Below are 26917 nucleotides of genomic sequence, written 5' to 3' on the forward strand. Positions count from 1 at the left end.
AACTAATAAACACTCAGAAGATTAAGAATACTTTCAGATGCCTCTCATGTCCACAATATTTCATCTTATTCAATTTCATATATTCTCCTCTTTACCACACTAAAGTAGCGCACAGTTGCAACAGTCATTCCAAAAACTAAAATACACTAAAGATACATTTTTTCTACAGTCACTGCTTTAATTATGAGAATTAACACCATTTTTTATTATTATTCTAACCTATTTTTAAGCAATAATGAAATAAAATATGGTCACTAAAGAAAGTTAAATGAAATTACAATGTTGTTTTTTGTGTGTTTTTTTTAATACACATTATTACATTGAAATGTGTAAATAATTTTGAAATTATTCGTACAGATCTTGACTGAATGAAGCAATCATGTAATTCAATTGAAAGGTTTCTCCTGACTAGTGCTGCTGACGTTTCAGAGAGGAGTCCCAACCTGAATCTGCTCAGTGAGTCGGGAGGGAGCTAAAAATTTGGGTGACAACAAAGAAGGTCTTCCAACCTCCAAAACTGGAAACATTGCAAAAAAAAAAAAAAAATCTGGTCAGCAATTATTGGGTCCTTCATTACTGTAGCAATGATGATTTCCAACTGATTATTAAAAAGCCTTTATGAACTTCTTGTTGAATGAAAACAACTTCAAATCAAAATCTGTCAAGGCTATAACTAATTCTGATTTTAACCGTAGATGAGATCAAACTATTAACTAATCTGGTGCTGTTTACACACGTGATTGGGTTTGCTTCATTAGATAATAGTTTATTGCTACTGATGTGATGTGAGCCTCAGACGTTTCTATGAAATTAAGCAAATTCTCTGAAAGTTAGTTCAGAAAATTGCGCTTATATTCGTGGCTTCGTTTTAATTTATTTTAATTTTAGAACAACTGTAGGCGTTTGTGAACTGAACTAATCAATTAAAACTACTAAGTCATTATTTAAACGCACCGTAACACCGGGTAGCCTACGGTAAGGTTGGTTAGCTAGCATTTAGCTCCCTCTGGTGGTCGCTTGCAGTTGCTGCACAAAACATTTCTTCCCCAGAATTCACAGGATCACTGTAAAAACCTTGCTGCTCAGAGGACGTTTTGTTTTATGGACTTCATTTGTTCAATTGTTTGTTAGTTTCCCCAGCAAATCAGCCATATCATATGGCGTTACCTGTAATTGTCTTTTAAACTGAATGATTTGGGACAACAGGCTCAGCAGACAGGATTAGTACAACAAAGCCTGTGTTCAAATTCTGTGACTTGGACATTTTGGTTAAAATGGTTTTTTCCTTATTCATTGAAGTTGGTTTGAGTATCCACAAATTTTACTCAGGCAAGAGTAGCAATGCTTAATAATAATATTATTGCATCAACTGCTTGTACTTCTCAGTCCAGCTCTCCAAATAAAGGTTGTAAAAGATATTAAGAGTAGCATTGTTGTGATGACATACTGATGGGGGAGTGTCGGAAAGACTGTCCCTTTAAGCTTCTTAAAGGGACAGAAGTCAATTTTAAGGAGTCAGCTGGGTCGTCAAATTTGTTTTAGGTTATGTTTGACACATACAGCATATTTATAACAACTGAAGGCAACATAGTTACTATGTACTGTAAAAAAAAAATACATACCACCCCTTTATAATTTATTGTAATAACTATATCAATTCTATAAAATTGAAAAAAGGAAGAAACTAAGAAAGAAAGGTGAGTTATGATTAAGTTTTATATCCACCAGGAGGGAATGGTTCACCGGCGTGACGTCATACGACAGTTTGCACCAGGTTTCATCAGTCGTAGCGTTTTTTCACGTTCACATTCCGCATCTGACCAGAGGAGCTTTCAAGGAATCGTGTACGCTGTTGCAACAGGGCAAAAGAACGTTCCTGGTAGGAGAAGTCACGGGTCATAAACTGAGTCACCTGGCAACAGCTTCTCACAGCTGGCCCACATAAGAGGACCACCTACAACAGCGGAAGACCAGGGAACTAGCGGATGTGCGCTGACTTCTCCGGACGCTCTTCCTTGTCATTTTTTCCTCATAAGGAAGAGAAGCTTAACGAGTCAAAAGTTCTTCTTACTAAAGACGCGCTGAGAGATTGTGACGCTGGTTTTGAACTCAGACATGGACGGAAGCGCTCAGAGGACATCTTTCCCTGCGTGGACCGAGTGTTGGGCAGTAAGACGGATCCGCGCGCTGGTTCCGTTGGGTTTTAAGGGTGAAATTAAAGAGTTGTCCAAGCTGGCCGCACCAGTGGTAAGCATTCTGTGTTGAAATGAGCCGTCACCCCTTTTTTAGAATACATTAGCTAAATCATTTTGTAGCCCAGTATAAGTTATTTTTTTTTTACAAACCTGTGTAATACGCAACCCACGGTTCTTACTCGACCCGACACAGAATTTCATTTGGACATCCTCTATGGAGCTACTTCAGATGCAAAAGTGTTTGTGCCTTGTAACAGAAATTGAAGTTGCTGAGAAAAATTCTTTAGGAGTTTTGGAGTTTTCTTTCACAAATACAAAACAGCAGTTATAACCATTCACATTTTTCAGCGGAAAACACAAATTATATTGTTTGAGTCACACTTAAGAAAAATCTTACACTTTTTCCCCAAATGATCCAAATGTTGCAAAAATCTATCTGCATTCTTGTGTCAGGGAAAAAAACAAACTTGCCTATATTTCTTTATCACTCACAGACACAAAACTACTGTTCTACAGGTGACAAAATGTAAAAGTATTACTCTAATATTTTTGCTCCACTCAGTCCAATACATTTGCAGCAAAACTAATATCTAATAATCTTCTGCATTAAAATCTGCATACAGATATTTATTTTGTAATTTTTTTTTTAACACAGACACAAGTCATTGAATTCAACTACGCAAAACTGCTTATGCGAGTCACTAATCCTGCACAAATACTTTTGCGCCAAAAATACCTCCATATGTCTGCTCTCTGTGAAAGGTTAAGCAATGTACATGGGTACAATCGAATTCTAAGTATGAACTTATAAAAATGTTTGAGTTGTCTCAGATTTCCGTGTATGTTGACTTTCAGATGTTGGCCCAGTTCATGGGCTATGCTGTGAGTTTTGTCAGTACAGTTTTTTGCGGCCATCTTGGGAAGAAAGAGTTGGCGGGAGTGTCTTTGGCCATAGCTGTAAGTAAAAACAACAACTTCCTGTTGACCAAAATATCCGGAACCAATTAAATAGTTCAATCCTTGTTTGTTTGTTTTTTGTTCCTTCCCCAGGTGATTAATGTCACAGGTGTATCCATAGGTTTTGGGTTGGCATCAGCATGTGATACGCTGATTTCACAGGTATGAGCATCAACCACTAATAACCAAACACATGTACATGTGCATAGGCCACACTTGTCTATAAGCAGTAGGTACCCACAAGGGAACAAGAGATATATTTACACAGGAATATTTTAACGTTTAATGACATATGAATCGGTAACACAAATAAAAGTTGAGATGCACCGATCCACACGTTTGACTTCCGATACCGATATCTGATGTTTAGTATCAGGCGATACTGAACCTAATCAGTGCTGAACTGACTTCGAATGTCTCTTCCTTTTTTTTAAACACAGACATAAATGTACCAAATTACAAATTTATTTGCCAACTCTATGTATTTTTAGACCTATGGGAGCGGTAACCTCCTGAGAGTCGGAGTCATTCTGCAGCGGTCTATCCTCATTCTGTTATTGGCTTGTTTCCCCTGCTGGGCCATTCTCATCAACACGGAGCCCATTCTCTTGGCGTTCAGACAGGAGCCAGAAGTCGCCAGGTTAGCTAGCTGTCTCTTAGCAACCACTCCATCCTCTGCTTGTTGGACTTGCTAAAAATGCTTGCTTTGATTTTGACTGTGAAATCTCTCCATAGTTTGGCTCAGATGTATGTAAAGATCTTCATGCCATCACTTCCAGTGAGTACATTCTACTTCTTGTCATTCCAGGCCTCCAATTTGCTTATTTAAGATATAAAGTCCTACAAGTTTAGTACTGTCACAGTCTGGATGTTGGACAGAAAACAAAAAAATCCGTATAACACAAAAACTTTGGTCATTTCTTAATTCACACTATGAAGATTCTTTTAGCTGCATTAAATGTCCCCCTAATTTAAGTAGAAATAGATACATATAGATGTAATTGAAAAGCTTTTTAAAAAAATATTTCAGTTCAAATTAAAATATATATCAAATGCTATGACATACATAATCAGGAAGAAGACTAGTCTCTAACCCTAACCTGACTTAAAAAGCCAAGTTCGATTTTGGCCGATGCCATGTTTTTTTGTCTGAAATGTTGCTAAATATTGTGGAGCGAGAAAAATTAACAAAGTCCAAACCTTGTTAAAGAGGAAGAACAAAACACAGCTTTATTTTACATCTGCACAGATGGAGAACTCAGAAGAGATCTAACTAGACAAAGGAATCACCTCTCTACATAAACTGTATACTGTCCTCCCGCAGACAGAGTGTCGCCACCAACATTCCCAAGGAGCTAATCAGATTAATACACACACAGAGAAAAATGCAACTTTCAGTTAAAAATGGGCTTCTGACAGAATATTCTGTGTCTAATAATAATCACTGAGCCGTCGGTCTGGTCTTGTCCCTCCGCAAGGTATGACAACTATTTACTTATCGCCTGTTGCTAAGCTTCTAACATACTGAGGCAAACTGCGAAGGCTAAAAAGAGAAACAATGACTCTGTAAGACTGGGTGAGACATAATAAACTAATTAAACATTGTAAGATTAATATTAAATAAACTTCTAATAAAAGTAAGCACACTGTAAATAATTATTTTATTCCATAATTCCTCCCTTTTGTTTCTCTTGAAACAACTTAAAAATAATTATTTCTATAGTAAGATGAATAAAAATAAAGATGAAAACACATACAATAAAAAGTTTCAAAAGAGTTAGAAACTTCAAATTCCTTCATATTATGATAATACAATATACTTAGAGCAATAAAAACTTGGATTAAGTAATAACTCCTCATTGTCGCTGTCTTTTCTGTCTTCCACCAAAATTAATACACATGCCACAAGGCATCTGTGATCCAGTGTCGCTGATGATGTCGTCTGGTTCCCTCCATGTTCTTAATGCTGCCTCAGCATCCTCTGATGGATGGCCCCGGTGGGATCGCCAGTTTTTCCTCCTAAAATTCCTAATAAACACGAAATCTCCTGGTTGTATATCATGCAGTGGTTTAGTAGCTGGTGCTGGTTGGCCTCCTTGGGCCTGTTGTCTAAAGATTTTCAACTGATCTGCTAGAGAAATGCAATAATTAATCATGTTATCATCACATGTGGTTAGATCTTTCCCAGAACTATCTGGGGGTCCCATCCCCATGTTTGGAGGACCTGCAAAGAGAATTTCAAAAGGACTGAGGTTATTTTTCTGACGACGTCTCATTCGCATATACATTAGGGCAATTGGAAGAGTCTGTACCCAGTTCAAACCTGTTTCTTCACATATTTTAGTTAGCTTTAACTTTAGTGTGCCATTTTCCCGCTCAACAGCGCCACCTGACTGTGGATGGTAAGAACAATGTTTTGTTAGATCCAGATTCAACATTTTAGACAGTTCAGTAAGTATTTGATTTGCAAAATGTCTTCCATTATCACTAGAAATTCTTCTAGGCACTCCCCAGCGGCAAATTACCTCCCTTAAGAGGATCTTTGCTACTGCGGAGGCATCTGCTGTTTGAACTGGGAACGCTTCAACCCATTTTGAAAACATGTCAACCATCACTAAACAATATTTTTTCTTTTCACATGGGGTGAGCTCAATAAAATCAATCATTACATGTTGAAAAGGTGCGTGTGTCTGGGGGTGTGCTCCTGTTCCTTGCATTTTGTGACCTTTTGCAATGTTGTTTTGAGCACAGATAATGCAGTTTTCACAAAAAATGTGAGCTGATTTTGAAAAATTTACTGTAAACCATAATTTGTCCATCTCCCTCAACATTCCTCCCTTCGACACATGGTCAACACCATGTGACGTCACGCAGAAGGGTCTGAAAAATTTTTTCAGGGAGGCAGGGATTTGCATGGGATTGAAAATCTTGTAAAGTAAGAGGCAAAGGTGTCAGTGCTCCTACTTTTAGTAGTGAATGGTTGTTGGGTAGAGACCTTCTGGCTGCAGATTTTGCAGCAGCATCAGCTGCCGTGTCTCCTAAAGAAATGGGGTCTTTGTAGTGGTGAAAGATGGCGCCAGAGTGCGGATCTCTGGATGCACTTCCATCAACAAACAATGTGAGTTCTGAATCTGAGAGCGGTTCTTGCTTCAGATCAGGTCGGGGAAAACACAGGACGTCCCATTCAGCAACACAGTCATGTGGTTGGCCTTCCACAGGTGCTGGCAAAAGAGTAGCTGGATTAAAAACTGTACAGCGTTTAATGGTTATGTTTGACATATCTAAAAGAACACAGTGGTAACGCAGCTATCTGGCAGTTGACAGATGCGCCGTCCTCTGCTCATTTAGAATGAGTGTGACAGAGTGGGGAACGAGTAGGGTCAGATCAGAATAACCCACAATGTCTCTGGATGCCAAAACAGCTTTTTCCGCGGCCGCCACTGCGCGCAAACAGTGTGGGAGCCCCGCTGCGATAACATCCAATTTGGAGGAGAAGTAGGCGACTGGTTTCAATCGGTCACCATGTTTTTGGAGCAAAACTGACGTCATACAGCCACCCCGCTCATCCACTGTCTGTGTAAACGGACGAGTTGGATCAGGAATGCCTAGAGTGGGTGCTTTTTGTAATTGTTTTTTTCAGCGCTTCAAATGATGTTAATGCTTCAGATGTCCATGTAACCTTCGAGCTCATCAATAACCCTTTTTCATGACATATGTCTCTTAATGGTTTCTCAACCTCAGCGTAATTTGGGATAAAATGCCTACAATAACCACACAGTCCTAGAAAGGACATTAACTGCTTCTTTGTTTGTGGGAGGGGCAGCTGAACTATTGCTGAAATGCGTTTTTCAGAAATAGTTCTGCCTTGTTCTGAAATCACGTGTCCCAGGAATGTCACACAAGGTTGCATAAACTGCAATTTGGTTATGCTAACTATGTGTCCATTATCAGCAAGAAAATGGAGTAATTTCAGACTCTCATTTTTACAGAGTTCAGCATCAGGTGCTGCCAATAGGAGATCGTCAACATACTGCAACAGAGCACATTTCGGATGTAATGTTAGAGCTGCTAAGTTGTCATTCAGAGCTTGATGGAAAATGGTTGGTGATTCACAATAACCTTGACACAATCTAGTGAATGTGTAGGAACGCCCATTAAAAAGTGAACAGCCCAAAGATGATCAGGTAATGTGTCGAGTGCTGGATGAGGGCTACAGAGCTGAGCAAGTGTCAGTCATAAGCTGTCATCAATCACTTCCTTTGAGGGGCGGACAGACAAATCAGCAATTAACTGCTCTCTGTACATTTGTAGAGAGGGGGAGTATTTTATTCCAGGAGAATGGAACATCCAATCAGTTGCTTCATGGGCAGATTTAGCCAGAGGTCCTAGTGACTTCCACTTATCAGCTGGATCTTTAGCCAGAGAGATATGTGGAAATGACTCAGGGACTTGGAAAAAATGTTGTTGGGCAGGGCTTAGACAAACCAGTAAGAACGTTGTGTTGTGCTGCCAACACATGTGTGTCACATGCAGTGATGTGGGTGGAGAGCAGATGAACTCATCGCCGAGCTCATCAGCTGGGTCTGTGGTTGCCAGTGTTGTGCAATGCAAACGCTGTTGAGGCATCACATCAGCTGTTGGAGGCACACGGTTACGTGCTAACCTCAGAATGGTTTCAGTTTGTTGATCAGCAATAGACCATTCAAAAATGTAGAGAAGTTTTGGTAATTTAGAGAATGTGGTTGTTTCCGTTTGTTTAACCACTTGGATGCCCTCTGGTGTACATTTTAGACACAGAGACATTTTTAACATTAAATCTCGAGCCAATAGATTAATTGGGCAGACAGGTGACAACAAAAATTGATGTGTCAGTTCCTGTCCCGTGAAAGGATCAATGAGATTCAATGGTTTTGTGACTGGTTCAGGTGTTACTTGACCAGAAGCTCCCATGGAATGAACTGTTTTTCCAGATAATGGAGCTCTAGGGAGACATTCATGTTTTATTAGAGACTGGGTGGCCCCAGAATCTACTAAAAAATGTATGTCAACACCTTTAACTTGCACTGTCAACATTGGCAACTTCTGATATGCATTTTGATGATATATCATATATATGTGTGTGCTGGTACTTGCAGTTTGCTGAACCATGGATTGATCCAACGGCACCGGGCTAGCTGCTGGCTCTAGTCAGGTGGAATAATGTCCTCTTTGATTGTTGAAACCACCCTGAGTTAGGAACCCTCGGCCGCGTGGGCCAAAGCCGCCACGTGGGTTTGGACGTCCTTGATGGTGGTGGAAACCTCTGTCTCTGCTTCTGTCTCGCTTCTTCTGAGGGCATTCTCGAGCCCAATGTCCAATCTGGCCACAGTTGAAACATGGATCTTGTGAGGGACCTCCATATTGATCAACTGCAGGTGGGCGGTGGTTGGAGTTCTGAGCAGTGATGTGTTGAAACAGGGTGAGCTGAGCATCTTCCATGCGCTTTTCTTTGCGGTCTTTGTTCTTCTTCTGGCAATCGTTGCAGAGTTTCTCATTGTGTTGGGCATGAAGCAGAAGTTCTTTAATTTTTGGTGTGATGTCCCATCCAATGTAGGACATTTTGATTCCATCTCTGATGTCAAGCCTCAGTCCTTCCAGGAACTTTTGACAGAGAAGCAGTTCAAAGGGACCAGCCGGATCATTTCCCATCCAGTCATTTTTGGGGACTTCTAGACCAGAGTGAGCTGAGAAAATGTCAAACAGGCGTCTGTAAAAGTCATTTGAACCTTCAATTGGACCTTGGATGCAGGCTGAGATGAGATTGTAGCTGGGGCGGACTGGAAACTGCTCTATGAAGGCTTCGCCTATTTTTCGTAGAGCCTTGTTGTAGTCAGCATTGAGTGGATTGTCGGTTCCGTCAGGGTTATCCATTCCTCTTAGACGGAGATCTTGTGAGAAGACTGGACCAAGTTTGGAGACCACAGTTGGACCATAAACATGGAGCAAAACAGTCTTAAGTTCATAGGTCGTTGGTCTCATGGTTTTGCTGAGATACTCTAGGGCTTCAGCGATGGCTCTGCCTCCTTTCTCAATAGGGGGAAGGTGCTGTTTGGCTACAGCAATGAGGTCATCTGGTCCCCAAGCTCTGTAGAGAAGGTCAGGGCCTTTGAGGCCAGGGACTTCAACCATGGGATAGGTTTCAACCTTCTGTCCTCGGTACCGGCTTCCAGAGATGCCAGATGATGGTGGGGTCAGGGGTTGGTCTTTAGAGCGAAGGTGACGACCATGTTAGGTTGTAGGGGGTCATGGAGGCGGGCCTTTCATGCCTCGTGAGGGAACTCTGTCCTGGTCCTGTTGTTGCTCAAGGTCAACAGGATGGGGTTTCTGCTCAGTCTTTGATTGGTGGAGGATAGCCAGAGGCAGGGAGTCGTCCGAGGGATCCCAGAATGTATTCTTCGGTCCTGGACCATCAGTCTTTGGACGGTACGGTGGTGGAGTTCCAAGGACTTGGAGCACTGGGTAGAGTGGAGCCACAGATGGGTTTGCTGAAGGGTCAGTTGGTGCCGTTGGACTCAAGCCAGGTACAGCCAGTGATGTACATGCGTGAGAAGAAACACATTTTGTTTTATTAGATTTTTCCTGTTCTTTTTTAGTCTTATATTTTTCATTCCCCTTGTGTGCAAATTTCTGAACCATCTGTAGTTTACTCTGGTGTTTTTGATCCCTGCAAAAGGCTTCTCTTTTCCAGAGATTGAATGCTTCTTCGTGTGGTTGTGGTGCTTGCAGGTGTGTCTTTGAAATCTTTGTGTGTTGCATCAGTTTGGCGTGTTGTGCTAAGAGTTTCTGCTCTAAGTCTCTGATGTGGTCTACCTCTAAGCTGCCATTCTTAGGAAAACCAAACTCTGTGTGCCACTGTGGAACATGTTGACAACAAACTCTGCCATGAATTCTAACCATATGATCTATTTCTGGGCCACATGGAACGTATTCTTCAGTATTTTGACCTTTATTAAAAGTTCCTCCCATTTTCCCTTTTTTTATTTTTTATTTTTATTTTATTTATTTATTTATTTTTTATTATTTAATTTATTTTTCCTCTGATTTTTCTAAACCAGTAAAACCTTTGTGATCACCCTCTGATTTTTCTAAACCAGTAAAACCTTTATAAATACCCTCTGATTTTTCTAAATCAGGAAAACCTTTTTAATTACCCTCTGATTTTTCTAAATCAGGAAAACCTTTTTATAGATTGTCTAAGCCTAGAACAATCTACAAAAATCCTCAGTTATTTTAAGCCTAAAATAACCTACTAAAATTCCTTCAGGGCTAAGCCTAGACTCTGAATACTGTTTTGGATTTCCTACGCCCAGGAAAATCCTTCAAAAAACCTTTTACTTTAGACTTTAGATTTCCTACGCCCAGGAAAATCTAACTCTGAGGTGTTTTAAGCCTAAAACCCTCTAAATTTCTTACATATATTTGAAAACAGCCTTTTTACCTTAAACACTGCTGGTTTGTTCTCCCCCAGACCAGGTTGTCGGATTCTGTCTCGATCGATCCACCCGGTGGAGTTCCAGAAAAGCCCTCGCTCTCTGACAGGCCTGCTATGGAGATGAGGGTCTTGGTGATCAGCCCTCTCCTGGCTGTCCACCGGAAGGACGAACCGGGAAGAATCCTGTTCGTGACGCCAAATTGTGGAGCGAGAAAAATTAACAAAGTCCAAACCTTGTTAAAGAGGAAGAACAAAACACAGCTTTATTTTACATCTGCACAGATGGAGAACTCAGAAGAGATCTAACTAGACAAAGGAATCACCTCTCTACATAAACTGTATACTGTCCTTCTCCCGCAGACAGAGTGTCGCCACCAACATTCCCAAGGAGCTAATCAGATTAATACAGACACAGAGAAAAATGCAACTTTCAGTTAAAAATGGGCTTCTGACAGAATATTCTGTGTCTAATAATAATCACTGAGCCGTCGGTCTGGTCTTGTCCCTCCGCAAGGTATGACAACTATTTACTTATCGCCTGTTGCTAAGGTTCTGACCCACTGAGGCAAACTGTGAAGGCTAAAAAGAGAAACAATGACTCTGTAAGACTGGGTGAGACATAATAAACTAATTAAACATTGTAAGATTAATATTAAATAAACTTCTAATAAAAGTAAGCACACTGTAAATAATTATTTTATTCCACAATTTATAAGAAAGTCGCTGAATTGGCAACAGTGGGGCGACTAACTGCAAACATGCAGACATGATATGGCGGGCTGGTCTGTCCGTCAAACCTCTCATGGGAGAGCAGAAGAGGACAGTGGTTCTTTGCTGGGGTAGATGAGATCGCTGAATAAGATTGGCTTCACACGTAAGTATTGACCAATCACCGATCTCCCAAAATTAAGGACATTGGCGCCGATATGTCGGCTGGCTGATAAATCAGTGCATCCCTAATCCGTTGACTTGTTTTACATCCATATGTTTGCATACCTTTATCTTCTGTACTCTAGTCTGACCGGGGAACAGAGACTACACAGCCATATAAAGTTATTGATTAACCCTCTACTCATACATGAAATTTGTTTCATAAATGAAACAAACACTGCAAAATCATAAAGCTGAGGTTGTGCTGAAAATAATTATACCAAACGAGGCAAGGTAAATAGATGTTAAGGTGAAAATGTAAGGATAAATTCAAACTTCAAACATTTAGAGCCCAGACCTTAGAGGGTTAAAAAGTAGTACCATACACTTTACACTATAGGGCGTAAGCTGCCTCTTCATGTCATGTAAAGTTCATACGCTAATGTTCACATTTGTTCTCTCATTGCTATAACCCACATTAGTGAGCTACTTTAATAGAGCAGTATTATGTACAATCAACTTGTTTAGCTTTACATTATATTATAATGTTATTCCTTCATTAAAAACATAACTGGAGTGTTGCCTTGATTCTTTCATGCTTGTTTGAGAAATTCTTTAATCTCCCATGGCAACCATTCAGACTGTATTTGCTAACTATGTTAGTTAGTATTATGTATTTTGTATTATGCACAAAATACATAATACTGCCCCTTTAAAATATTATGGGGGGAAAAGTGCCAAGGAGAAAATCAATCAGTCTCTATTACCATCATTCACATGTTATGAGAACTACAACATGAGACACTAAAAGCTGCCAGACAACAGACAGACAGAGCAACAATTGCACAGCAAGGACAAAAGATGATAACATTAGGGAAGACAGTCTGACTCCTTTTGCAGGTGCTGAACAACATCCAGGAATGTAAACCTCAGCATGTCAGCTCAGACAAATTCATTCTGTGAAAGTTCACAAGCAGTAAAATAAAGACACAACATAAGAATCAGATTAATAAAGTCAGAAGACATTATTATCCTGCAATAAAATTGTTTGCACCATAAAAGCAAAACCTGTTGTTGATGCTGATTAAAGAGATCTTTATGCCAACAACTTCAGTAAATCTCTTCTTTTTGTCACATTACAGGCTACTTTCATGTTTTCCTTAGAATCACGATATCTCCAGAACCAGGTAGGTCCACCATTTTAACCCTACATAAGCTGAAGTATAGTACGTAGATCTGGTGCAGTTGAACACTATAGTGATTCGCTTCCCGTTTCCTAAAAGATTAGATGTGCAAAATGTGTGATATTAATTTATTATGTCAGATTTAAAGGGGTTTTGTCAACTATGAATTCAAATAGCAAAGAGGTCAGAGCGCCTTAGATGAGTATGGTACATGAAATGAAAATAGAAAAGAAAAGAGAACAAAAAGTGATTCTGTCCAACAATTTTTATGTCTGCTGGATTGCAGGTGGTGGGTGGAGTCTATACGATTGAATTTTTTTAAAATCAAATTATGTCCGTTCTTTGTTGGAGACAAGTCACTTTGAATGTGCTAAGTTGCTAATGAAAAACATGGCACTTTCATTTCAGGGCATCATCTGGCCGCAGGTCATCACAGGGCTAATTGTCAATCTGCTCAACGCCCTCGTTAACTACATTGTGCTCTTCGTATTGAAAATGGGAGTAGCGTGAGTCTCTCACACATTTATTATTGTATTTTACACAAATGCATATGTATACATATTAAACATAGGCATATTTATATGATCTTCAGGGGCTCCGCTGTTGCCAACACTTTGTCTGAGTTTGCCTTGGCTGGATTCCTTTATGCTTACATCATGTGGAAAGGTCTTCACAAGACAACCTGGGCAGGTGACTAATTAATTATATTGTGATTTAATGGTGAAAAGCAAGACCCAAATGACAGGAGGGGAAAAGCAGCAAATAAACTATTTTACTTGAAAAGGGAATTCAAATACGGGGGAAACCAAAATTACATATCACAAGAGGACCATAAGAAACTGACTGGTGAGACCCAGGATGAGCTGACCAGCAGAGATATTTAAGCTGGAGAGTTAATTACAGAACAAGGAGCCACTGATTGATTAGAACCGGGGAAACTGTGAGGGAAGGCCATTAACTGAAGTCGAACTAAAGATCTGGATGAATGGCTGACAGAAGCTGCATTTCCATTACAAATGTGCGCGCATTTTTGTCAATATTCTGTTCATGTAAAAAAACAAAACAAAAAACATAAAAACACCATTTTGCAATTGCAATGTTTCCACCAAACAAGAAATCAAATTAAAATTACACGTGAATAAATTACACGTGAACATGATAAGTCATTAAAACTCATGGTGGTGACGGATGTAAACAGGCTAGCTAAACAACTAAACAGATACTTAAACAGCTAGCGCTCATCATCTGTCAGCCATCAGCACTTGGCGTCTCATTCAGGCATTGGAGCAACAAACCCCTTATACTTGGGAGCGTCTCTGTGTGCGGTGTTTATGGGAGTTGTAGTCTGCCAATTTACAGAAGAGCTATGGACTCAATATGTTTGAATGACACACAACGTTTTATGAACTGTGTGATGCTCTGGTGGAGCCAGCTGAACATTGTCCAAAAAAACTAAACTTCATCCTCCTAGTACTTCCTGTTGTCATCTTTGCCATCATATTCGCCAGTTGTGACATCCGGCTGTTGATCACGTGACTCGTGTGATGCGAAAAAAAAGTGTTTCCATCGCAGTTTCTCCGAACACATCTAGCTGTGGGTTCAATTGTGTCTTCCTCCACTCAGATGTTACCTACTGAAATGCGTACCAGTGTGTGAATGTGGCTCTAGTCCAAAGTGCTTTGAGTGGTCAGTATAGAATACGTAACACCTAAGGGTCATGCTAATCTTATCTGTTAATAAATGAGGCTAAATTTGTAACATAAATAAGTTTTATTCAAGAGTTTGAATAAGTTTTTGTACAAAACTAACCGTGTATAATATGCATTTAACTTCCTTTCATTTAACTTCCTTTCTACTGTCGTATCTAGGCTGGTCCAAAGAATGCCTCGTTGACTGGAAATCTTATATCCAATTGGCTGTTCCTGGAATGGTCATGATGTGTGTAGAGTGGTGGACATATGAGATTGGAGGTTTTCTGGCAGGTAATGCCCTATCCCAAATTACAAATGTGAAGATGTTTTGCTTTCTAAAACAACTTTGAAATCTAATACCTGTATCGGTTTGAAAGGTCTGATAAGTGAGGTTGAGCTTGGAACGCAGTCGGTCGTATACCAGCTGGCAAATATTGCCTACATGGTGAGCTTTTTGAAGCTAGCAGTGAAGAAGAAGAAAAGGTTTTCAAATCGGTAACGTTTTTACGTTTTGGTAGTTCCCGTTGGGTTTCAGCGTTGCAGGCAACGTGAGAGTCGGAAACGCTTTGGGAGCTGGAGAAACGGAGCAGGCCAAGCTGTCTGCGAAAGCAACAATGTTCTGTGGAGGTCAGTGAGCACTTCAATATTATACGCATTTAGACTTTTTTTTTACTTTTTGAGACACTTAAAAGTGATCCGACCATCTGTAGTAAAAAAGCTCATATAAAATGTATTTATATGAGCTATTTACTGCAAAAACACAAAATAATGGCAAGTATTTTGGTCTAGTTTCTAGTGTAAATATCACAATGTGGTTGAAATACGGTTAAATTACATTTTGGTCGCCCCCCCCCAATTTAACATTTACTCTCACATGTGGAAATATTGCAAACAGATGTGCAATTATACAACTGTGGATCTTTGAAAAGGATTAGTTGAGCCTCCTGCACAACCAAGCAGAATACAGAAAGGGGTTGTGAATGGTAAGCTAGCAATAAAAATGAAACACTTGTCTTTTCTAGCATCCATTGTATGGTACATACAGCGCTAAAACCAGCTCACCAAATGCGCTGGAGCTCTGCTTGGGTTGCTAGGAGAAGGACTGGGCTCAGCTGGGGTTGCTAGGTAACAGTCAATTTAACTTAACAGCCGGGAGGTTTTGAGACAGCTCATTTTCTAGACACAAAAAAACTTAACTTTCATCAAAAAATAGTTTTTTGGTTTTTTGATAGTTCTTGGACTACTTTCTAGAATCAGTAGAAATCCACATGGAAGATTAAAAAGTGTAAAATCTCTGAATTTGGCATAATATGTCCCCCATTTGAGCAAAAATTATTATGGAATTCATTCAATCACATGATGAGTCTTTGAAAATCCCTGACCACAAATGTATGTGACAGGATTTGAACAGAGGAGCTTGGAACCTTTAACGTAATATGTAACAACAAATATGATTTAATAAAGTAAACGTTCTTCTTTTCCCACAATCTATATATGTTCTTTAGCAGCATCATAGTAAGTGTGTGATGTTAGCCCACTTGGCATGTTGCTCTTTACAACAGGGTCGGTGTCTGTTTGCTTGGCAGTCCTCATCGGGAGTCTGAAGAATCATATCTCTTACATCTTTACATATGATGAGTAAGTACATGTTTAACATTAACCCAACTGGAGTCAGTCCTGTTTGTGAAAGGCGAAGTCACACGCTCGAGTACTGAAGAGATGACTCAGATTTTAAATGGCCTTTGAACGTTACAGTAGGCCTTATCTAATCGTAAACTTGTGAACCTGGCTGACATATTGTGCAAAATAATAACTTGGTCCAAAGGTTTGTAATTTGTAATCTGGTGCTCTACACTGAAAAACAGCCACATGTGTCAATGAGATTAAGAAGAATAGCTTTTCTATCTTTATAAATATCATAATAGTAGGATAGTGATGTTATACTATATATATTGTTGTTTCAGGCAGATTAGGGAAAGGGTGGCAGAAATTATGTCATTTTACGCTCCATTCGTCATCCTGGATGCCATGTCTGTAAGTACCTTTGTCATTTCCTACAAAAAATGTTTAAAAGATTACAAAAGTATATTCAAAGTAAAGTAGATCTAAAAAATGCACATACCCCTGAACCGTACCACTGTAAATGACTGAAAAACATTTTAGACCTTTTAATGTACAGTGTATGTGTTCAATTGAAAAACAAATCTGTTTACGTGAAAGGGTAAAAAAAATAAAAAATTCTAAGATGACTTGTTTGCGTAAGTGTGCACACATTCTATCCCACCAAGACAAATGTCTGAGACTAATGTCTTTTCTCAGATGTGCGTTGCAGCTCAAACCACAGTTTGCAAAAATGGTTATACAGTAAATGGTCGAAAATATCTCACTGCGTAAAAGCATCAATCAGGAGAGCGTTACAAAAGAATTAACAGCATTTCAGTGCGAGGTGAGAACAGTGATCAGTGAAAGAACGATGTCGATGATGCTGACATAGCAAAAACTGGCACAGATAAAAGATAAAAACATTTTGGCGAATCTTCCAATCGTCCAACAGGAACACCGAAAAAGCTGTAGGACTTTTTGGCAAGCTCTGGTTGTGTTCCTTTTAGAGTAAACTTTCCCTTTGCTCTCCAGGTGTATTTTTTGCTTTATTTCACCCTAATCAGTCCAAATTTTTACATCAGGAGAACCTGTCGTTTTTAGAGGGGTGTGTAACTTCACTTTTTGTGAAGTCTAATCTTTTCTTTTACACTTCACACGACCAGGCTGCCTCTGGTGGGATCATCAGAGGAGCGGGTAAACAGAGAGTTGGGGCTATTTGCTACTTCTTGGGATTTTATGGCATCGGATTTCCTATTGGAATCCCCCTGATGTTTGTTGCCAAACAAGGAATAAAGGGTGAGATTTAAAGTTAAAAAGTATCTCGAAACAGTGAAATTTCTAAGTTTTTGGTTAGATTTTAAAATTGATCTGACGTGATGTATAATATCTTTCTTCACCAAGGTCTATGGACTGGCCTGTTTACCTGTGTATCACTGCAATCCACATTCCTCATTTTCTATCTGCTCAGGATGAACTGGAAGACAGCCACAGCAGAGGTTTGCATTTCAAGTTAAATGTTGCTTATTCTAAAACACCGAAGATTTTTTTTTTTCTTCAGTAACAGAGATTTAAACATGATTTTATCTTTCAGGCTCGGATCAGAGCAGGTGTGATTGGCTGTTCTTCAGACACAAGTAAGAAAGCGATGCTTTACTACTTTTCTCCATTCATGTAGAGGATTTTTATCAATGTGGACCAACATGAGACCGTCAACACGATGCAGTCATGACTAACAGATACATTTATTAACAAAAGACAACAGATTATTTGTCATTAACAATCAGCTACAACAGCCCAAAGAAGGTTGTAGAATCAGTGTCTTCCCTATAACCTTAACCCAAAATCACCCGACACCAACAACAAACAAACGGGGGGGAAAAAACTTAAACAAGACCAACAATCAGTATTATCAGGAGGCTTGAAAAGAAGAGAGCAATAGTTCTCCTTTTTCTTTGGTTTTGATCATGAGGTCTGACCAGGGTCATCTAAAGGAGAAAACAGACAATGTGATACGTGATCACCATCAGAGGGAAACATTGTTTACCTTGAGAAATGATTATTCATTGGATATCATCCACTGTGTGTGCATGGGTGAAACCAAGACAGAGGGAAACGAGTTTAAATGTAAGTTTTAGTCACAGGAAAGTTCTCAGACGCTTCATAGGCATCGTCTCAATAACGGTTTAGTTCATGCAAATGTCTCATTTTCTGCAAATGTTATGATTTTCAGTTACAGATGAAAAGAAGTCAGCACATAATGTTCCATAAAACTTTCACTTCCCTAATGTTTAACACAATTTGCTGTGTTAAACATTTTGCTAAGTCATCCTTATAATAGCCTATAAAGCCAGACATCCCTAAGGACACGCTGCAGGGCTCCAATATTTTTCCAGTCCAGAAGATTATAAAAGTGTAAGAGGGGTAGAATTTAGTAGATAAGCCAGGTTTTCAGAAACAATTCCTAATATCTGGGAAGTAACCTCTAAGTTCAAAAAGTATAATTAAAGATCCAGAAAGTACAATTCCAGTTCAAGAAAAAAACCTCAACACTTTAAATTCTGGGAAAGTACAAACTGCAACGTGAATAACTACCAATGTTTACTGCACAAACTTTTGCAACAAGGCAGCCAGAAGGTACTTTCCCCAGTTGACTTTCCCAAAATAAGCAGCAGCTCTTCCCATGGTAAAAATGGTAAAAGGCCTGTACTTGTATGCAAGTCCAGAAGACCCCAAAGTGCTTCACACTACATTCAGTCATTCACCAAGCCGTCACCACATGTATCTCATAGCAAATCAAAAGAATTGTTCTTCCCCTCAGCTCCTTCTCAAGCATGTTGACCAATAGTGTAAAGAAGCTCAAACCCAATGCTTCTACTGACAATACCCAGGCAAGCAGCTCAGCCAAACGTCTTGCTTTCTCTGTGGGCAAAGATATGGTCTTTTGTTCCCTAACCTGGGGGGAAACTACTTGGCTTTTCCTTCATGTAAGTTTCCACAACCATTAGAATCACGTTGTTGAGGTCTCTGGGTGACGCTTAACAGTGGACTCCTTCTGTCTGTTTAGTCCTCATTAGCTGGTCCCTTCTGTTTGAATAAAGCTTCAGACAAGCTAACAGTTACACATCATGTTCCAAAGGAGCCTAAATGTGTGCCTTTCACATTTGCATGAACAGGTGCCCAATCAGAAGACGCAGAGCATTCGCTAAGCGTGACGGACGCCATGGATCTGGTTGACACAGAAGAGGTTTCGCTGGAAGTCCAGCCCTCCTTCAGGAGCCTGGTTCTGCGAAGAGGTTTAGCTCTGGCTGGGATGCTATTGGTCCTGGCTACTGGAATCACCATAAACCTGCTGGTCACGAACTTGGTTACTTGACTATGAGTAAACTGTCATCGCAGTGAGCGAGCAAACTTCTTTGTCTTGACCGCAAAGCAAACTCAGTCTACGTTTGCGACTCAGGACGCAGCGCGACAGGGAAAAGGCGTAAGATGATCAGCAGGAAGCAAAGAGAAAACAGAAAGAGCAAAAATAGCATGGATATGATTTTAAAGCGAGATTGTTTTCTGGAGTGACGAGAGTTATCTCTAATTAGTATCTGGATCGTTACAGTCACATACTGTCAGAGAGAGCTGAATCAAACTGAAGACAGTTCAACAACATCAGCTCCGACTCACTTTGACTGTCCATTAGGGACCAGCACAGTGGAGTAAATTGGATCAGGAGGATGCGTTGCATTGATCCGACTTGCCGCGGTGCGGTTGCCCTCTGCAGACCGGAACTCTGGCAAAGGAACAAGGAAGTGCGCGACTGCTCCGACAGCTAGCAGAGCCGCTGCGGCTAACATGGCGAGGCCTCTGCGGATGATCAGCTGGGTGGTGGAGAGGTGGCCGTCTGTCCGTCCGACCTCGCGGCCACCTGGCCTTCCAGCATGGCCGTCCTGATCCTCTGTACTAACGCATATGTATCCATCTGCTGACTGTGAAAAAGAATACCATCACGCATCTGTTAATTTTCTTCTGCTAAAGACCAAAATATGGATGTTAATTTATACAAAGAAATTAAACTGATGATAAAAATGTTTGACATTTCAGAGTGTGCTTACTTTTTCATTGTAGGCCGTCTGACCTGCAGCAGTTCCCTCAGCGCCTGTGAGCCCAGAGGTGCTTATTAATGTCATGTTGGTGGTTTTCTGAGCTCGTTTCACAGCCTTTAAGAGAAGTACAGAACGTCAGAACGTTTCTACGCTCAAGCATAAAGGATCACATTCTGTCTGAGGTTTTATGTGATCCTTGAAAGATTATTTTCACCCCGTGAACTTTGTTTTGCATTTTGTCACACTGCAACCACAAACATCCACGTCCTTTATTGGGAAGTAGGAACAGAAAGGTGCTACACTGAGAAGGGATCATGGTTTTCCTGTTTTGGGGGGATTTTTTTGTACAAATATAAAAACTTGAAAAGTGTAGCAGGTATTTCTAGTGAGCACACCTGAGTAAAAACATTGTACACCAGCCCATTACTGTAATTACATGTGCTTTTCGAGTGAGGCTCCACTTGGAGATTGAAAGTTTCGAACATTTCTGCAAAGAGTTCAGCTCCAGTGGATGGAAAGCCTTTGTGAACAGATATTTTCAAAACTTTGTCACCATTTCCAAATTTGATTTAGGTTTGGACTCTAACAGAAGCATTCATAGCTAAAAGTAAGAACTATTTTCTGCCGTGACTGCAGTTTATTTAGCCTCCTGTACAAACAAAACAAAACTCCTTGGATTTTGCAGTCTGTGGCAGTAGAGCATCTTCACATTCATTCTCTGAAAATCCATACTTTAAAATAACTCATGATCATACTTCCTTCTTTTGATTTATTTTCTGTAGCCCAGTCTCAACATAGCTTTAAGTACTAAAAATCTATCCATGTAGTCTCTGGCGTAGGCTTGGTGTAGTTGGTTACATGTTTGCTGTTGCTGTTCTTATTTGATGATGTTCCTAATGTTCTCAGGAAATTAGTCAATCCACCTTCCCATACGCTCTTCCCAGCTGTTGATTTTGCCACTAACAACATATAACCCTCCTTGTTTAAGTTGAAGTTCAATAAAACACTTAAAAATCTGTAGGTGCAATGTGACGCGATGTGCTGTTTACCATACCTCCTCTGTCACTTTCTCCCAGTTCAGTCTGAAGATAACTATTATGTAGAAAGTTGATTGCAAAATGACACAAACCAGTAGTCCCAGCCAAAATCCTGTGCGGAAAAGAACAACTTGGGTGAGTTCAAAATGGCTTCTTTCTCATAAAAAAATAAATAAATAAAATCATAATAAGAAATCTACAAACAAGTACCAGAGTTTAAATACCTAAAACTCTCAGTTTTGCAACAAACATGAAAGTGACACTCAGTGTAAGGCCTATGCAGTAGTATCCCACGAAGTTAGCCACAGCAGGTATCTTCTGCTTGCCTGTGCCCAAGAAGATGCCAGTGCAAACCCCCTGCAGGCATGAAACGTATGTCAGTCTGCATGCAGCTTCACTTTCTGACAGCCTCAGGCTGGACAAATGTTATGCGCAAATGTTTAAGAGTAAAAAAGAAGAACAGCATTAGGACTCACCACAAGTCCATCAAAGAACTGAAGGAAACAGTAGGCATTCAGCAAATGAGAGACCAAACCTATGATCTTCCTGAAAGTAAGATTTAGCCATTTGAGTATGTAACAGTGTTTTAAACGGAGTATTACTGTTACTGGAAAGTAAGTGGACCTGAGTGAAATTCACAAAATTTGACACCAACGATCATGCTGCAAGAAATGTTTTCGTTTGTGCCGCTGTCATTTTAAAGATATTCATAAATCTTTCCAGAGGTTATCACAGCATTTACAAAATCAAGCAAATTTGTTTGATTTTGCCACTAATAAATATGTTATTAGTGGTGCTACAAAGGTTTTAGCACAATTAATAAAAAATTTTTTTGTTAATCTTAAAAATCATAATGCCACAAATGATTTTTGCTGCCCAAACACAAAACTGTAACACAGTTGCTTGCCTTGACCCTGTTTGACCTTTGATGACCTCTGGAAACATTTATCACCATCTTTAAATTGACAGCAACACAAACGAGAAATTTTTAAAGCACAAACATTCCAATTAAAATTTAATCTGGTGTCGTTAAGTGACACCAAAGTTGAGGAATCGTCCAGCTTCACTTAACGGCACCAAATTTCATTGGGTGTCAAAGTTTGGAGGGTCGGGGGAGTTACTAGAGCTGTCCAGACTCACTGGTCAGACGTGAAGATGAAGCCGATCACCGTTTTGGAGCACCCAAGCACAACTCCTTCCACAACCGCAAAAGTAGCTGCACGACAAGAGTTGAGGAATCGAACAAGCGACACTTGCGAGAAATGAAAAAGCTGCGATAGAAACGTTTTTACTGACCTGCGAGACAGAGGGACACCTTGCTGGTCAGAAGGGCCCTGGCGCGGTCCCCTGCGCCGAGAGCATTCCCCACTCTAGCACACGTCGCTGCTTGAAGACCGAGTGGAAACTGCGTGTTCAGGAATTCCAACATAAAGTGTGTAAAAGAGTTTGAATTGATAACTGTTGAAAAACGAGTCCGCTCTGCTCTGAGGGCCAGTCGGTCCTACCATGTAGGTGAGGAAAGCGATCATTATCACAGCATGCTGGGCCGCCAGCTCGTCCTCACTCAACATTCCTGATTGAATAAATAGGATATGTTCCATGTTTTTTTTTAATCGTTATCATTATATGTGATGTGAGTTTATGCGGCATCTATATTACCTGCAAAGAAGCCACCAAGTTCATAAACCCACCACTCAAAACACTTCATTAAGGTACTGGGGAGGGCCAGTTTCATGTAGGAGCCCCACTCCTGTAGTGATTCCACAGACCAGCCTGCAGGGGGCGACACAAACCCATTTGTGTCTGGAAAAATTTGTTGAAAATCTCAAAACATTTCGACCACTGTTAGAGATACTGTCCCTCACCTTCCCATGTTTTTACATGCAGCCTCTTCCACCGGATATAAGCGAACAGAAAAGAACAGATGTATATCTGAGACAGAGTGTTTGCCGCAGCAGAGCCACTGCAACACACACACACACACACACAAGCAGCAGCAAGATAATGAAAGTGAGCGTTATCGTTCTGTTCACATTTGTCTGGAAATGCGTGTGCATGCTGACCTGACTCCCAGGTTCAGCCAGTAAAGCAAGAGATAGTTTGTGGCGACATTTGCTACGTTTGCCACGGCGGCCGTGTAGAGCTGTGGCAGGATTATACCCTAAGTATGCAAACAGAAAAAAAAAAAGAAAAAGAAAATCAGCATGAATTCAACAAGATTCGCAACATTTCAATAAGCATTGTTTGCATTAAACCTCTGGACACACCTGGTTCTGCAGGTAAGACACCTGAAGGTTGTGTAGAAACATTGCCTAAAAAGAAAGACACTTTATTTTTCCTGTTAATATTACTTTATGACACAGACACTGGTAAAAAAAAAATTTTTTTTTAAATCATTGATGAAAGCTTGTGTTTGTTAGAATAAATGTGTGACTCACTGGCACAGCGGGGAGAAAGGCTGTTATATACAGCTGAGCAATTCTGTCAACAGATTCAACAGGGTTAGCTTAGGAAGCAGCTGGTTTTTATTCAGCTGAAAAGTCTTTTTTTTATCCCCACTATATTGTTTAAAAATGTTCTCAAATTTAAAGAAAATATCATTTGATAAACAGGGTACAATTTTACACAGAAATAGCTTCTCTATCAAATAACTTGATAGAGAAGTTGAGCAAATTCCATGTGAATGTGCCGAAACTCTTACTCATAATCCCAGTTTTAAAATTGAAAAGCGCTGATGTTCACGTTTTAAAGAAATAATATGTATATTTTGTCATAGAGAGAAAAAAACACCCTCGTGCCTTTCAGAAATTAAAAGTTACTTTGTTGTTTACGAAAAATGTTTCTGTAACTCGGAGGTAATTTATTTGAACCGACAGGTCACGTTTTGGGAACAAAAAGAGTTCTTCTCCAACTCTAAAGTAACACAAAACTCAGAAAGTACCCATTCATTTCTATGAAGTGAGCTGTAAGCTCCAGAAAACTATAATAACTAAATGCGGTACCAGGACATTAACGTGTTCATCTCAATACATTTATTACATCGATTTTGACCAATTAAAAACCAGAATGCAATTAAACGCATCCTTTCATTCTGGGCGGAACCGTTGTGCTCGTGTGTTTCGGGTACACCCGCAAAACTGACGCACGACTGACATCCTTTATCGACAGCATTGGACGACGAAGGCGCTTCTCTTCTCTTGGCCCGCAGAGGGTTAATGTTTTGCTTCATAAAACAGTCTGATGCAACATGTTTATTACAGTGAGGTACCTGGCCACCTCGGGATCCTGCCCCACACACAGCAGGACGGGCTGCGCATTGATGAGCAGCCCCCAGCAGGGCAGACAGAACAGCAGCAGGATGATGACGCTCCTCTGAAGGATCACGCCGACCTGCAGCAGGTTCCTGCCCCCAAACGTCTGTCAAACATCACACACATTTTAAACTCCAGACCTCAAAGAAGCTCTGATGAAACCGTCACTTGATGAAATGGCTTCCAGACCTGAGATATGAGAGTGTCACACGCCAGTCCCAGACCATAGCCTGTGGCTGCAGTGGTAACATTAATGGTCTGAAAGGAATCCACACTGTTTTAAGCGACATTCCTTTCACTTATTAAAAGCAAAGGCATGAGGCAATATATTTAAAAACAACCGTCATTTCTGTCCACTTGTTAGGATATTATTTGACAAAATTTTACATCTGCTGCAAATATTTCAGTACAGTTGAAATAAAACAAAACAAGTAACTTTTTTAGCAAGAGATAGAAGCTTGTTTTAAGTCAATAACTCCTCAACATTCATGAACAAGTGCTAGTTCCACTAGCAGATTGTTTCACTTATAATAAACAATTTTCCCCAAGTTGTAAGTGTAAATAATCTGCCAGTAGAATTAGCACTTTTACAACGATAGAAAGGAATATTTGACTCTGAACATGCCCCTATATCTTGCTGAAAAGTTACTGAAAAATTTGTAAGTGTACCAAGATATTTGCACTAGAAAATGTAGACCAAAAAATACTATAATCATGTATAATCATGTATAATCATGTGTCATTTTTCCTCAAATCAACCTCCATGAGTGTGATCACTTACAGCAGAAGCCAACCCGTAGCCGGCCATCACGTCGTTTCCTAGACGCCCACAGAACATTGTGACCACAAAAGGCAGGAGGTAACTGAGGATTCGAGACAGCAGCTGGAAAGGAAAATGCTAACATCAAAGGTGAAGCAGCCACCAGCTGACAGATGATATTACAGTAAGCACAAGATGCAATTAATTATTGCTAACAGCTTTGGATTTGATAAATGAGCTTTGACAATTTGACATTTTTTCCCCCTTCCTCCAGCAGCCAGAGACTAAATTCTGCCAGATACAGTCTCTCGCCTGTAAGGCTTGCACCTCTTCGGTCTTTCTTTGGCCGAGAACGTTGATGGTCTGGTGTAACCTATGCGGTCAGAATGGGGCATGCAGGCAGCGCAGGTCCTTACCAGAGGCCCCGTCATCCTCAGGATGTGGTACAGTTCCTCCCTGTGGGGCGAGGGAACCCTGCGACGCAGCCAGCTACAGCAGAAAAGCCTGTCGCTGGACGCTTCCATGTCTCAAGTGTGCGTCCCTCCAGCGCGGCTCCTTGTTTTTCCTCCAACATGCGTGTCTTTGTTGTGTTCTGGATGCCGCCGAGGATGGAAATCTTGCTGTGATCGCAGCTTCCCTGGAGGTAGGCCAGAGCCGGCTGAAACAACAGAGATTGAACAACAAAGACGAGAAAACTCTCTGTAATCACAGTTGAAAGTGGGAGGGAATGTTCAGATCTAGGTAATGAAACATGTAAGGGACAATGAACTTGCTCTGGTGAGGGGAGTGGGATTTCTAGCAAGAATCTGATTTTTATCACTTCATTTGAAGGTTGTCTCCTTTTCTAATCAGTGCAGCAGTGACAGAATTAATGAGTCCTGATGCCACATTCAGGAATTACATGAAATGCCCCCCTCAAAGCATTCTTTCAATTATAAAGGAAGATGGGAAAGACAAGAAAACACGCTTTTAAAGTAAGGCAGATGAGTGTTGATCTCTATGTGTGAGGATTTTGCTAGAATAATACAGATACATAAACTTGCCCACATCTGCAGTCAGAACCTTCATCACAAAGTTCAGAATAATTTTAATTGTGACGCACGAGGTTAAATGAAGACATTTACTCACCAAATGCCGTCAGCTAACTGCTGGGGAACTGGAGCAAAGAGCGATATGTTAGCATCTTAAAGTGTGTGACTTTTAAAAACAGCAGGCAGATCATTTGATTGACAGCGCTAAGACCCGCCTCCTGGCTCTGATTGGTTGTTCCAGACCGAGCTGCAGTAGGAGCACAAGAAGGCGGCAGAGGAGATCCATGTCTTCACAGATTATCTGTCTCATACTGAACTGTCATGTCATGGTGACAGTTTTAACAAATAAGAGCATTAAAACCAAACATTTTTTCTAAAAGTTACTAACTGCAGTTTTAATATCTATATCTACTATAAGATCCTGCTTACCACTAATTATTTTGGGGGTCATGGAGGAAAAAAGAGGTTTTCTGTCCTGTCGTAATAAAAACGTACGTGAAAGATTTTAAACGCTACTGGGACTAACTGGAAGTTTGCGGTTTGGTCAAACAAGACTGAGATATTTGGCAAAAACCCCAAACTTTTCTGACAGAACACCAAGCTACTGCATTGCTTAGGCATTTTTAAGTGCAATGATATTTAAAATAAAAAGTGGTGAGTTTCAGAAAGTTGAAAGCAGGTTATTAGTAGACCTTTCATCCGAACAAAGGAGACCAT

General features: G+C 40.3%; 2 protein-coding genes across 3 annotated transcripts; one reads left to right on the forward strand and one right to left on the reverse strand.

Moving 5' to 3' along the window:
- The first annotated feature begins 1852 nt into the window (after positions 1-1852).
- LOC111611954 (multidrug and toxin extrusion protein 1-like) lies at positions 1853-19369 on the forward strand. Its single transcript, XM_023351051.1, has 17 exons — positions 1853-2247; positions 3051-3152; positions 3246-3314; positions 3644-3792; positions 3888-3930; positions 12636-12680; positions 13086-13183; positions 13270-13367; positions 14546-14659; positions 14746-14813; positions 14887-14995; positions 15931-16006; positions 16333-16402; positions 17134-17266; positions 17372-17466; positions 17562-17604; positions 19144-19369. The coding sequence occupies exons 1-17, from the start codon at positions 2116-2118 to the stop codon at positions 19341-19343; spliced, it is 1644 nt and encodes a 547-aa protein (XP_023206819.1). The 5' UTR covers positions 1853-2115; the 3' UTR covers positions 19344-19369.
- LOC102235571 (multidrug and toxin extrusion protein 1-like) lies at positions 17694-26516 on the reverse strand. Of its 2 annotated transcripts, XM_023351050.1 has the most exons (19): positions 26298-26516; positions 25586-25827; positions 25191-25292; positions 24599-24667; positions 24367-24515; positions 23537-23579; positions 23366-23410; positions 23162-23259; positions 22964-23061; positions 22758-22871; positions 22604-22671; positions 22395-22503; positions 22239-22314; positions 21575-21644; positions 21323-21455; positions 21116-21210; positions 20071-20175; positions 19643-19944; positions 17694-17955 (listed from the first exon to the last, which is right to left on the reverse strand). In XM_023351050.1, exons 2-19 carry the CDS (start codon positions 25691-25693, stop codon positions 17952-17954), a joined length of 1788 nt encoding a protein of 595 aa, XP_023206818.1. In that variant the 5' UTR covers positions 25694-25827; positions 26298-26516; the 3' UTR covers positions 17694-17951. The 2 variants fall into 2 exon arrangements, with proteins under 2 accessions (XP_023206818.1, XP_005804147.1); XM_005804090.2 differs by lacking the exon at positions 17694-17955 and having other exon boundaries at positions 19616-19944.
- Between the last annotated feature and the right edge of the window lie 401 nt (positions 26517-26917).

The sequence above is a fragment of the Xiphophorus maculatus genome, chromosome 18 (genome assembly GCF_002775205.1).
Source record: "Xiphophorus maculatus strain JP 163 A chromosome 18, X_maculatus-5.0-male, whole genome shotgun sequence".
Lineage (NCBI taxonomy): Eukaryota > Metazoa > Chordata > Actinopteri > Cyprinodontiformes > Poeciliidae > Xiphophorus > Xiphophorus maculatus.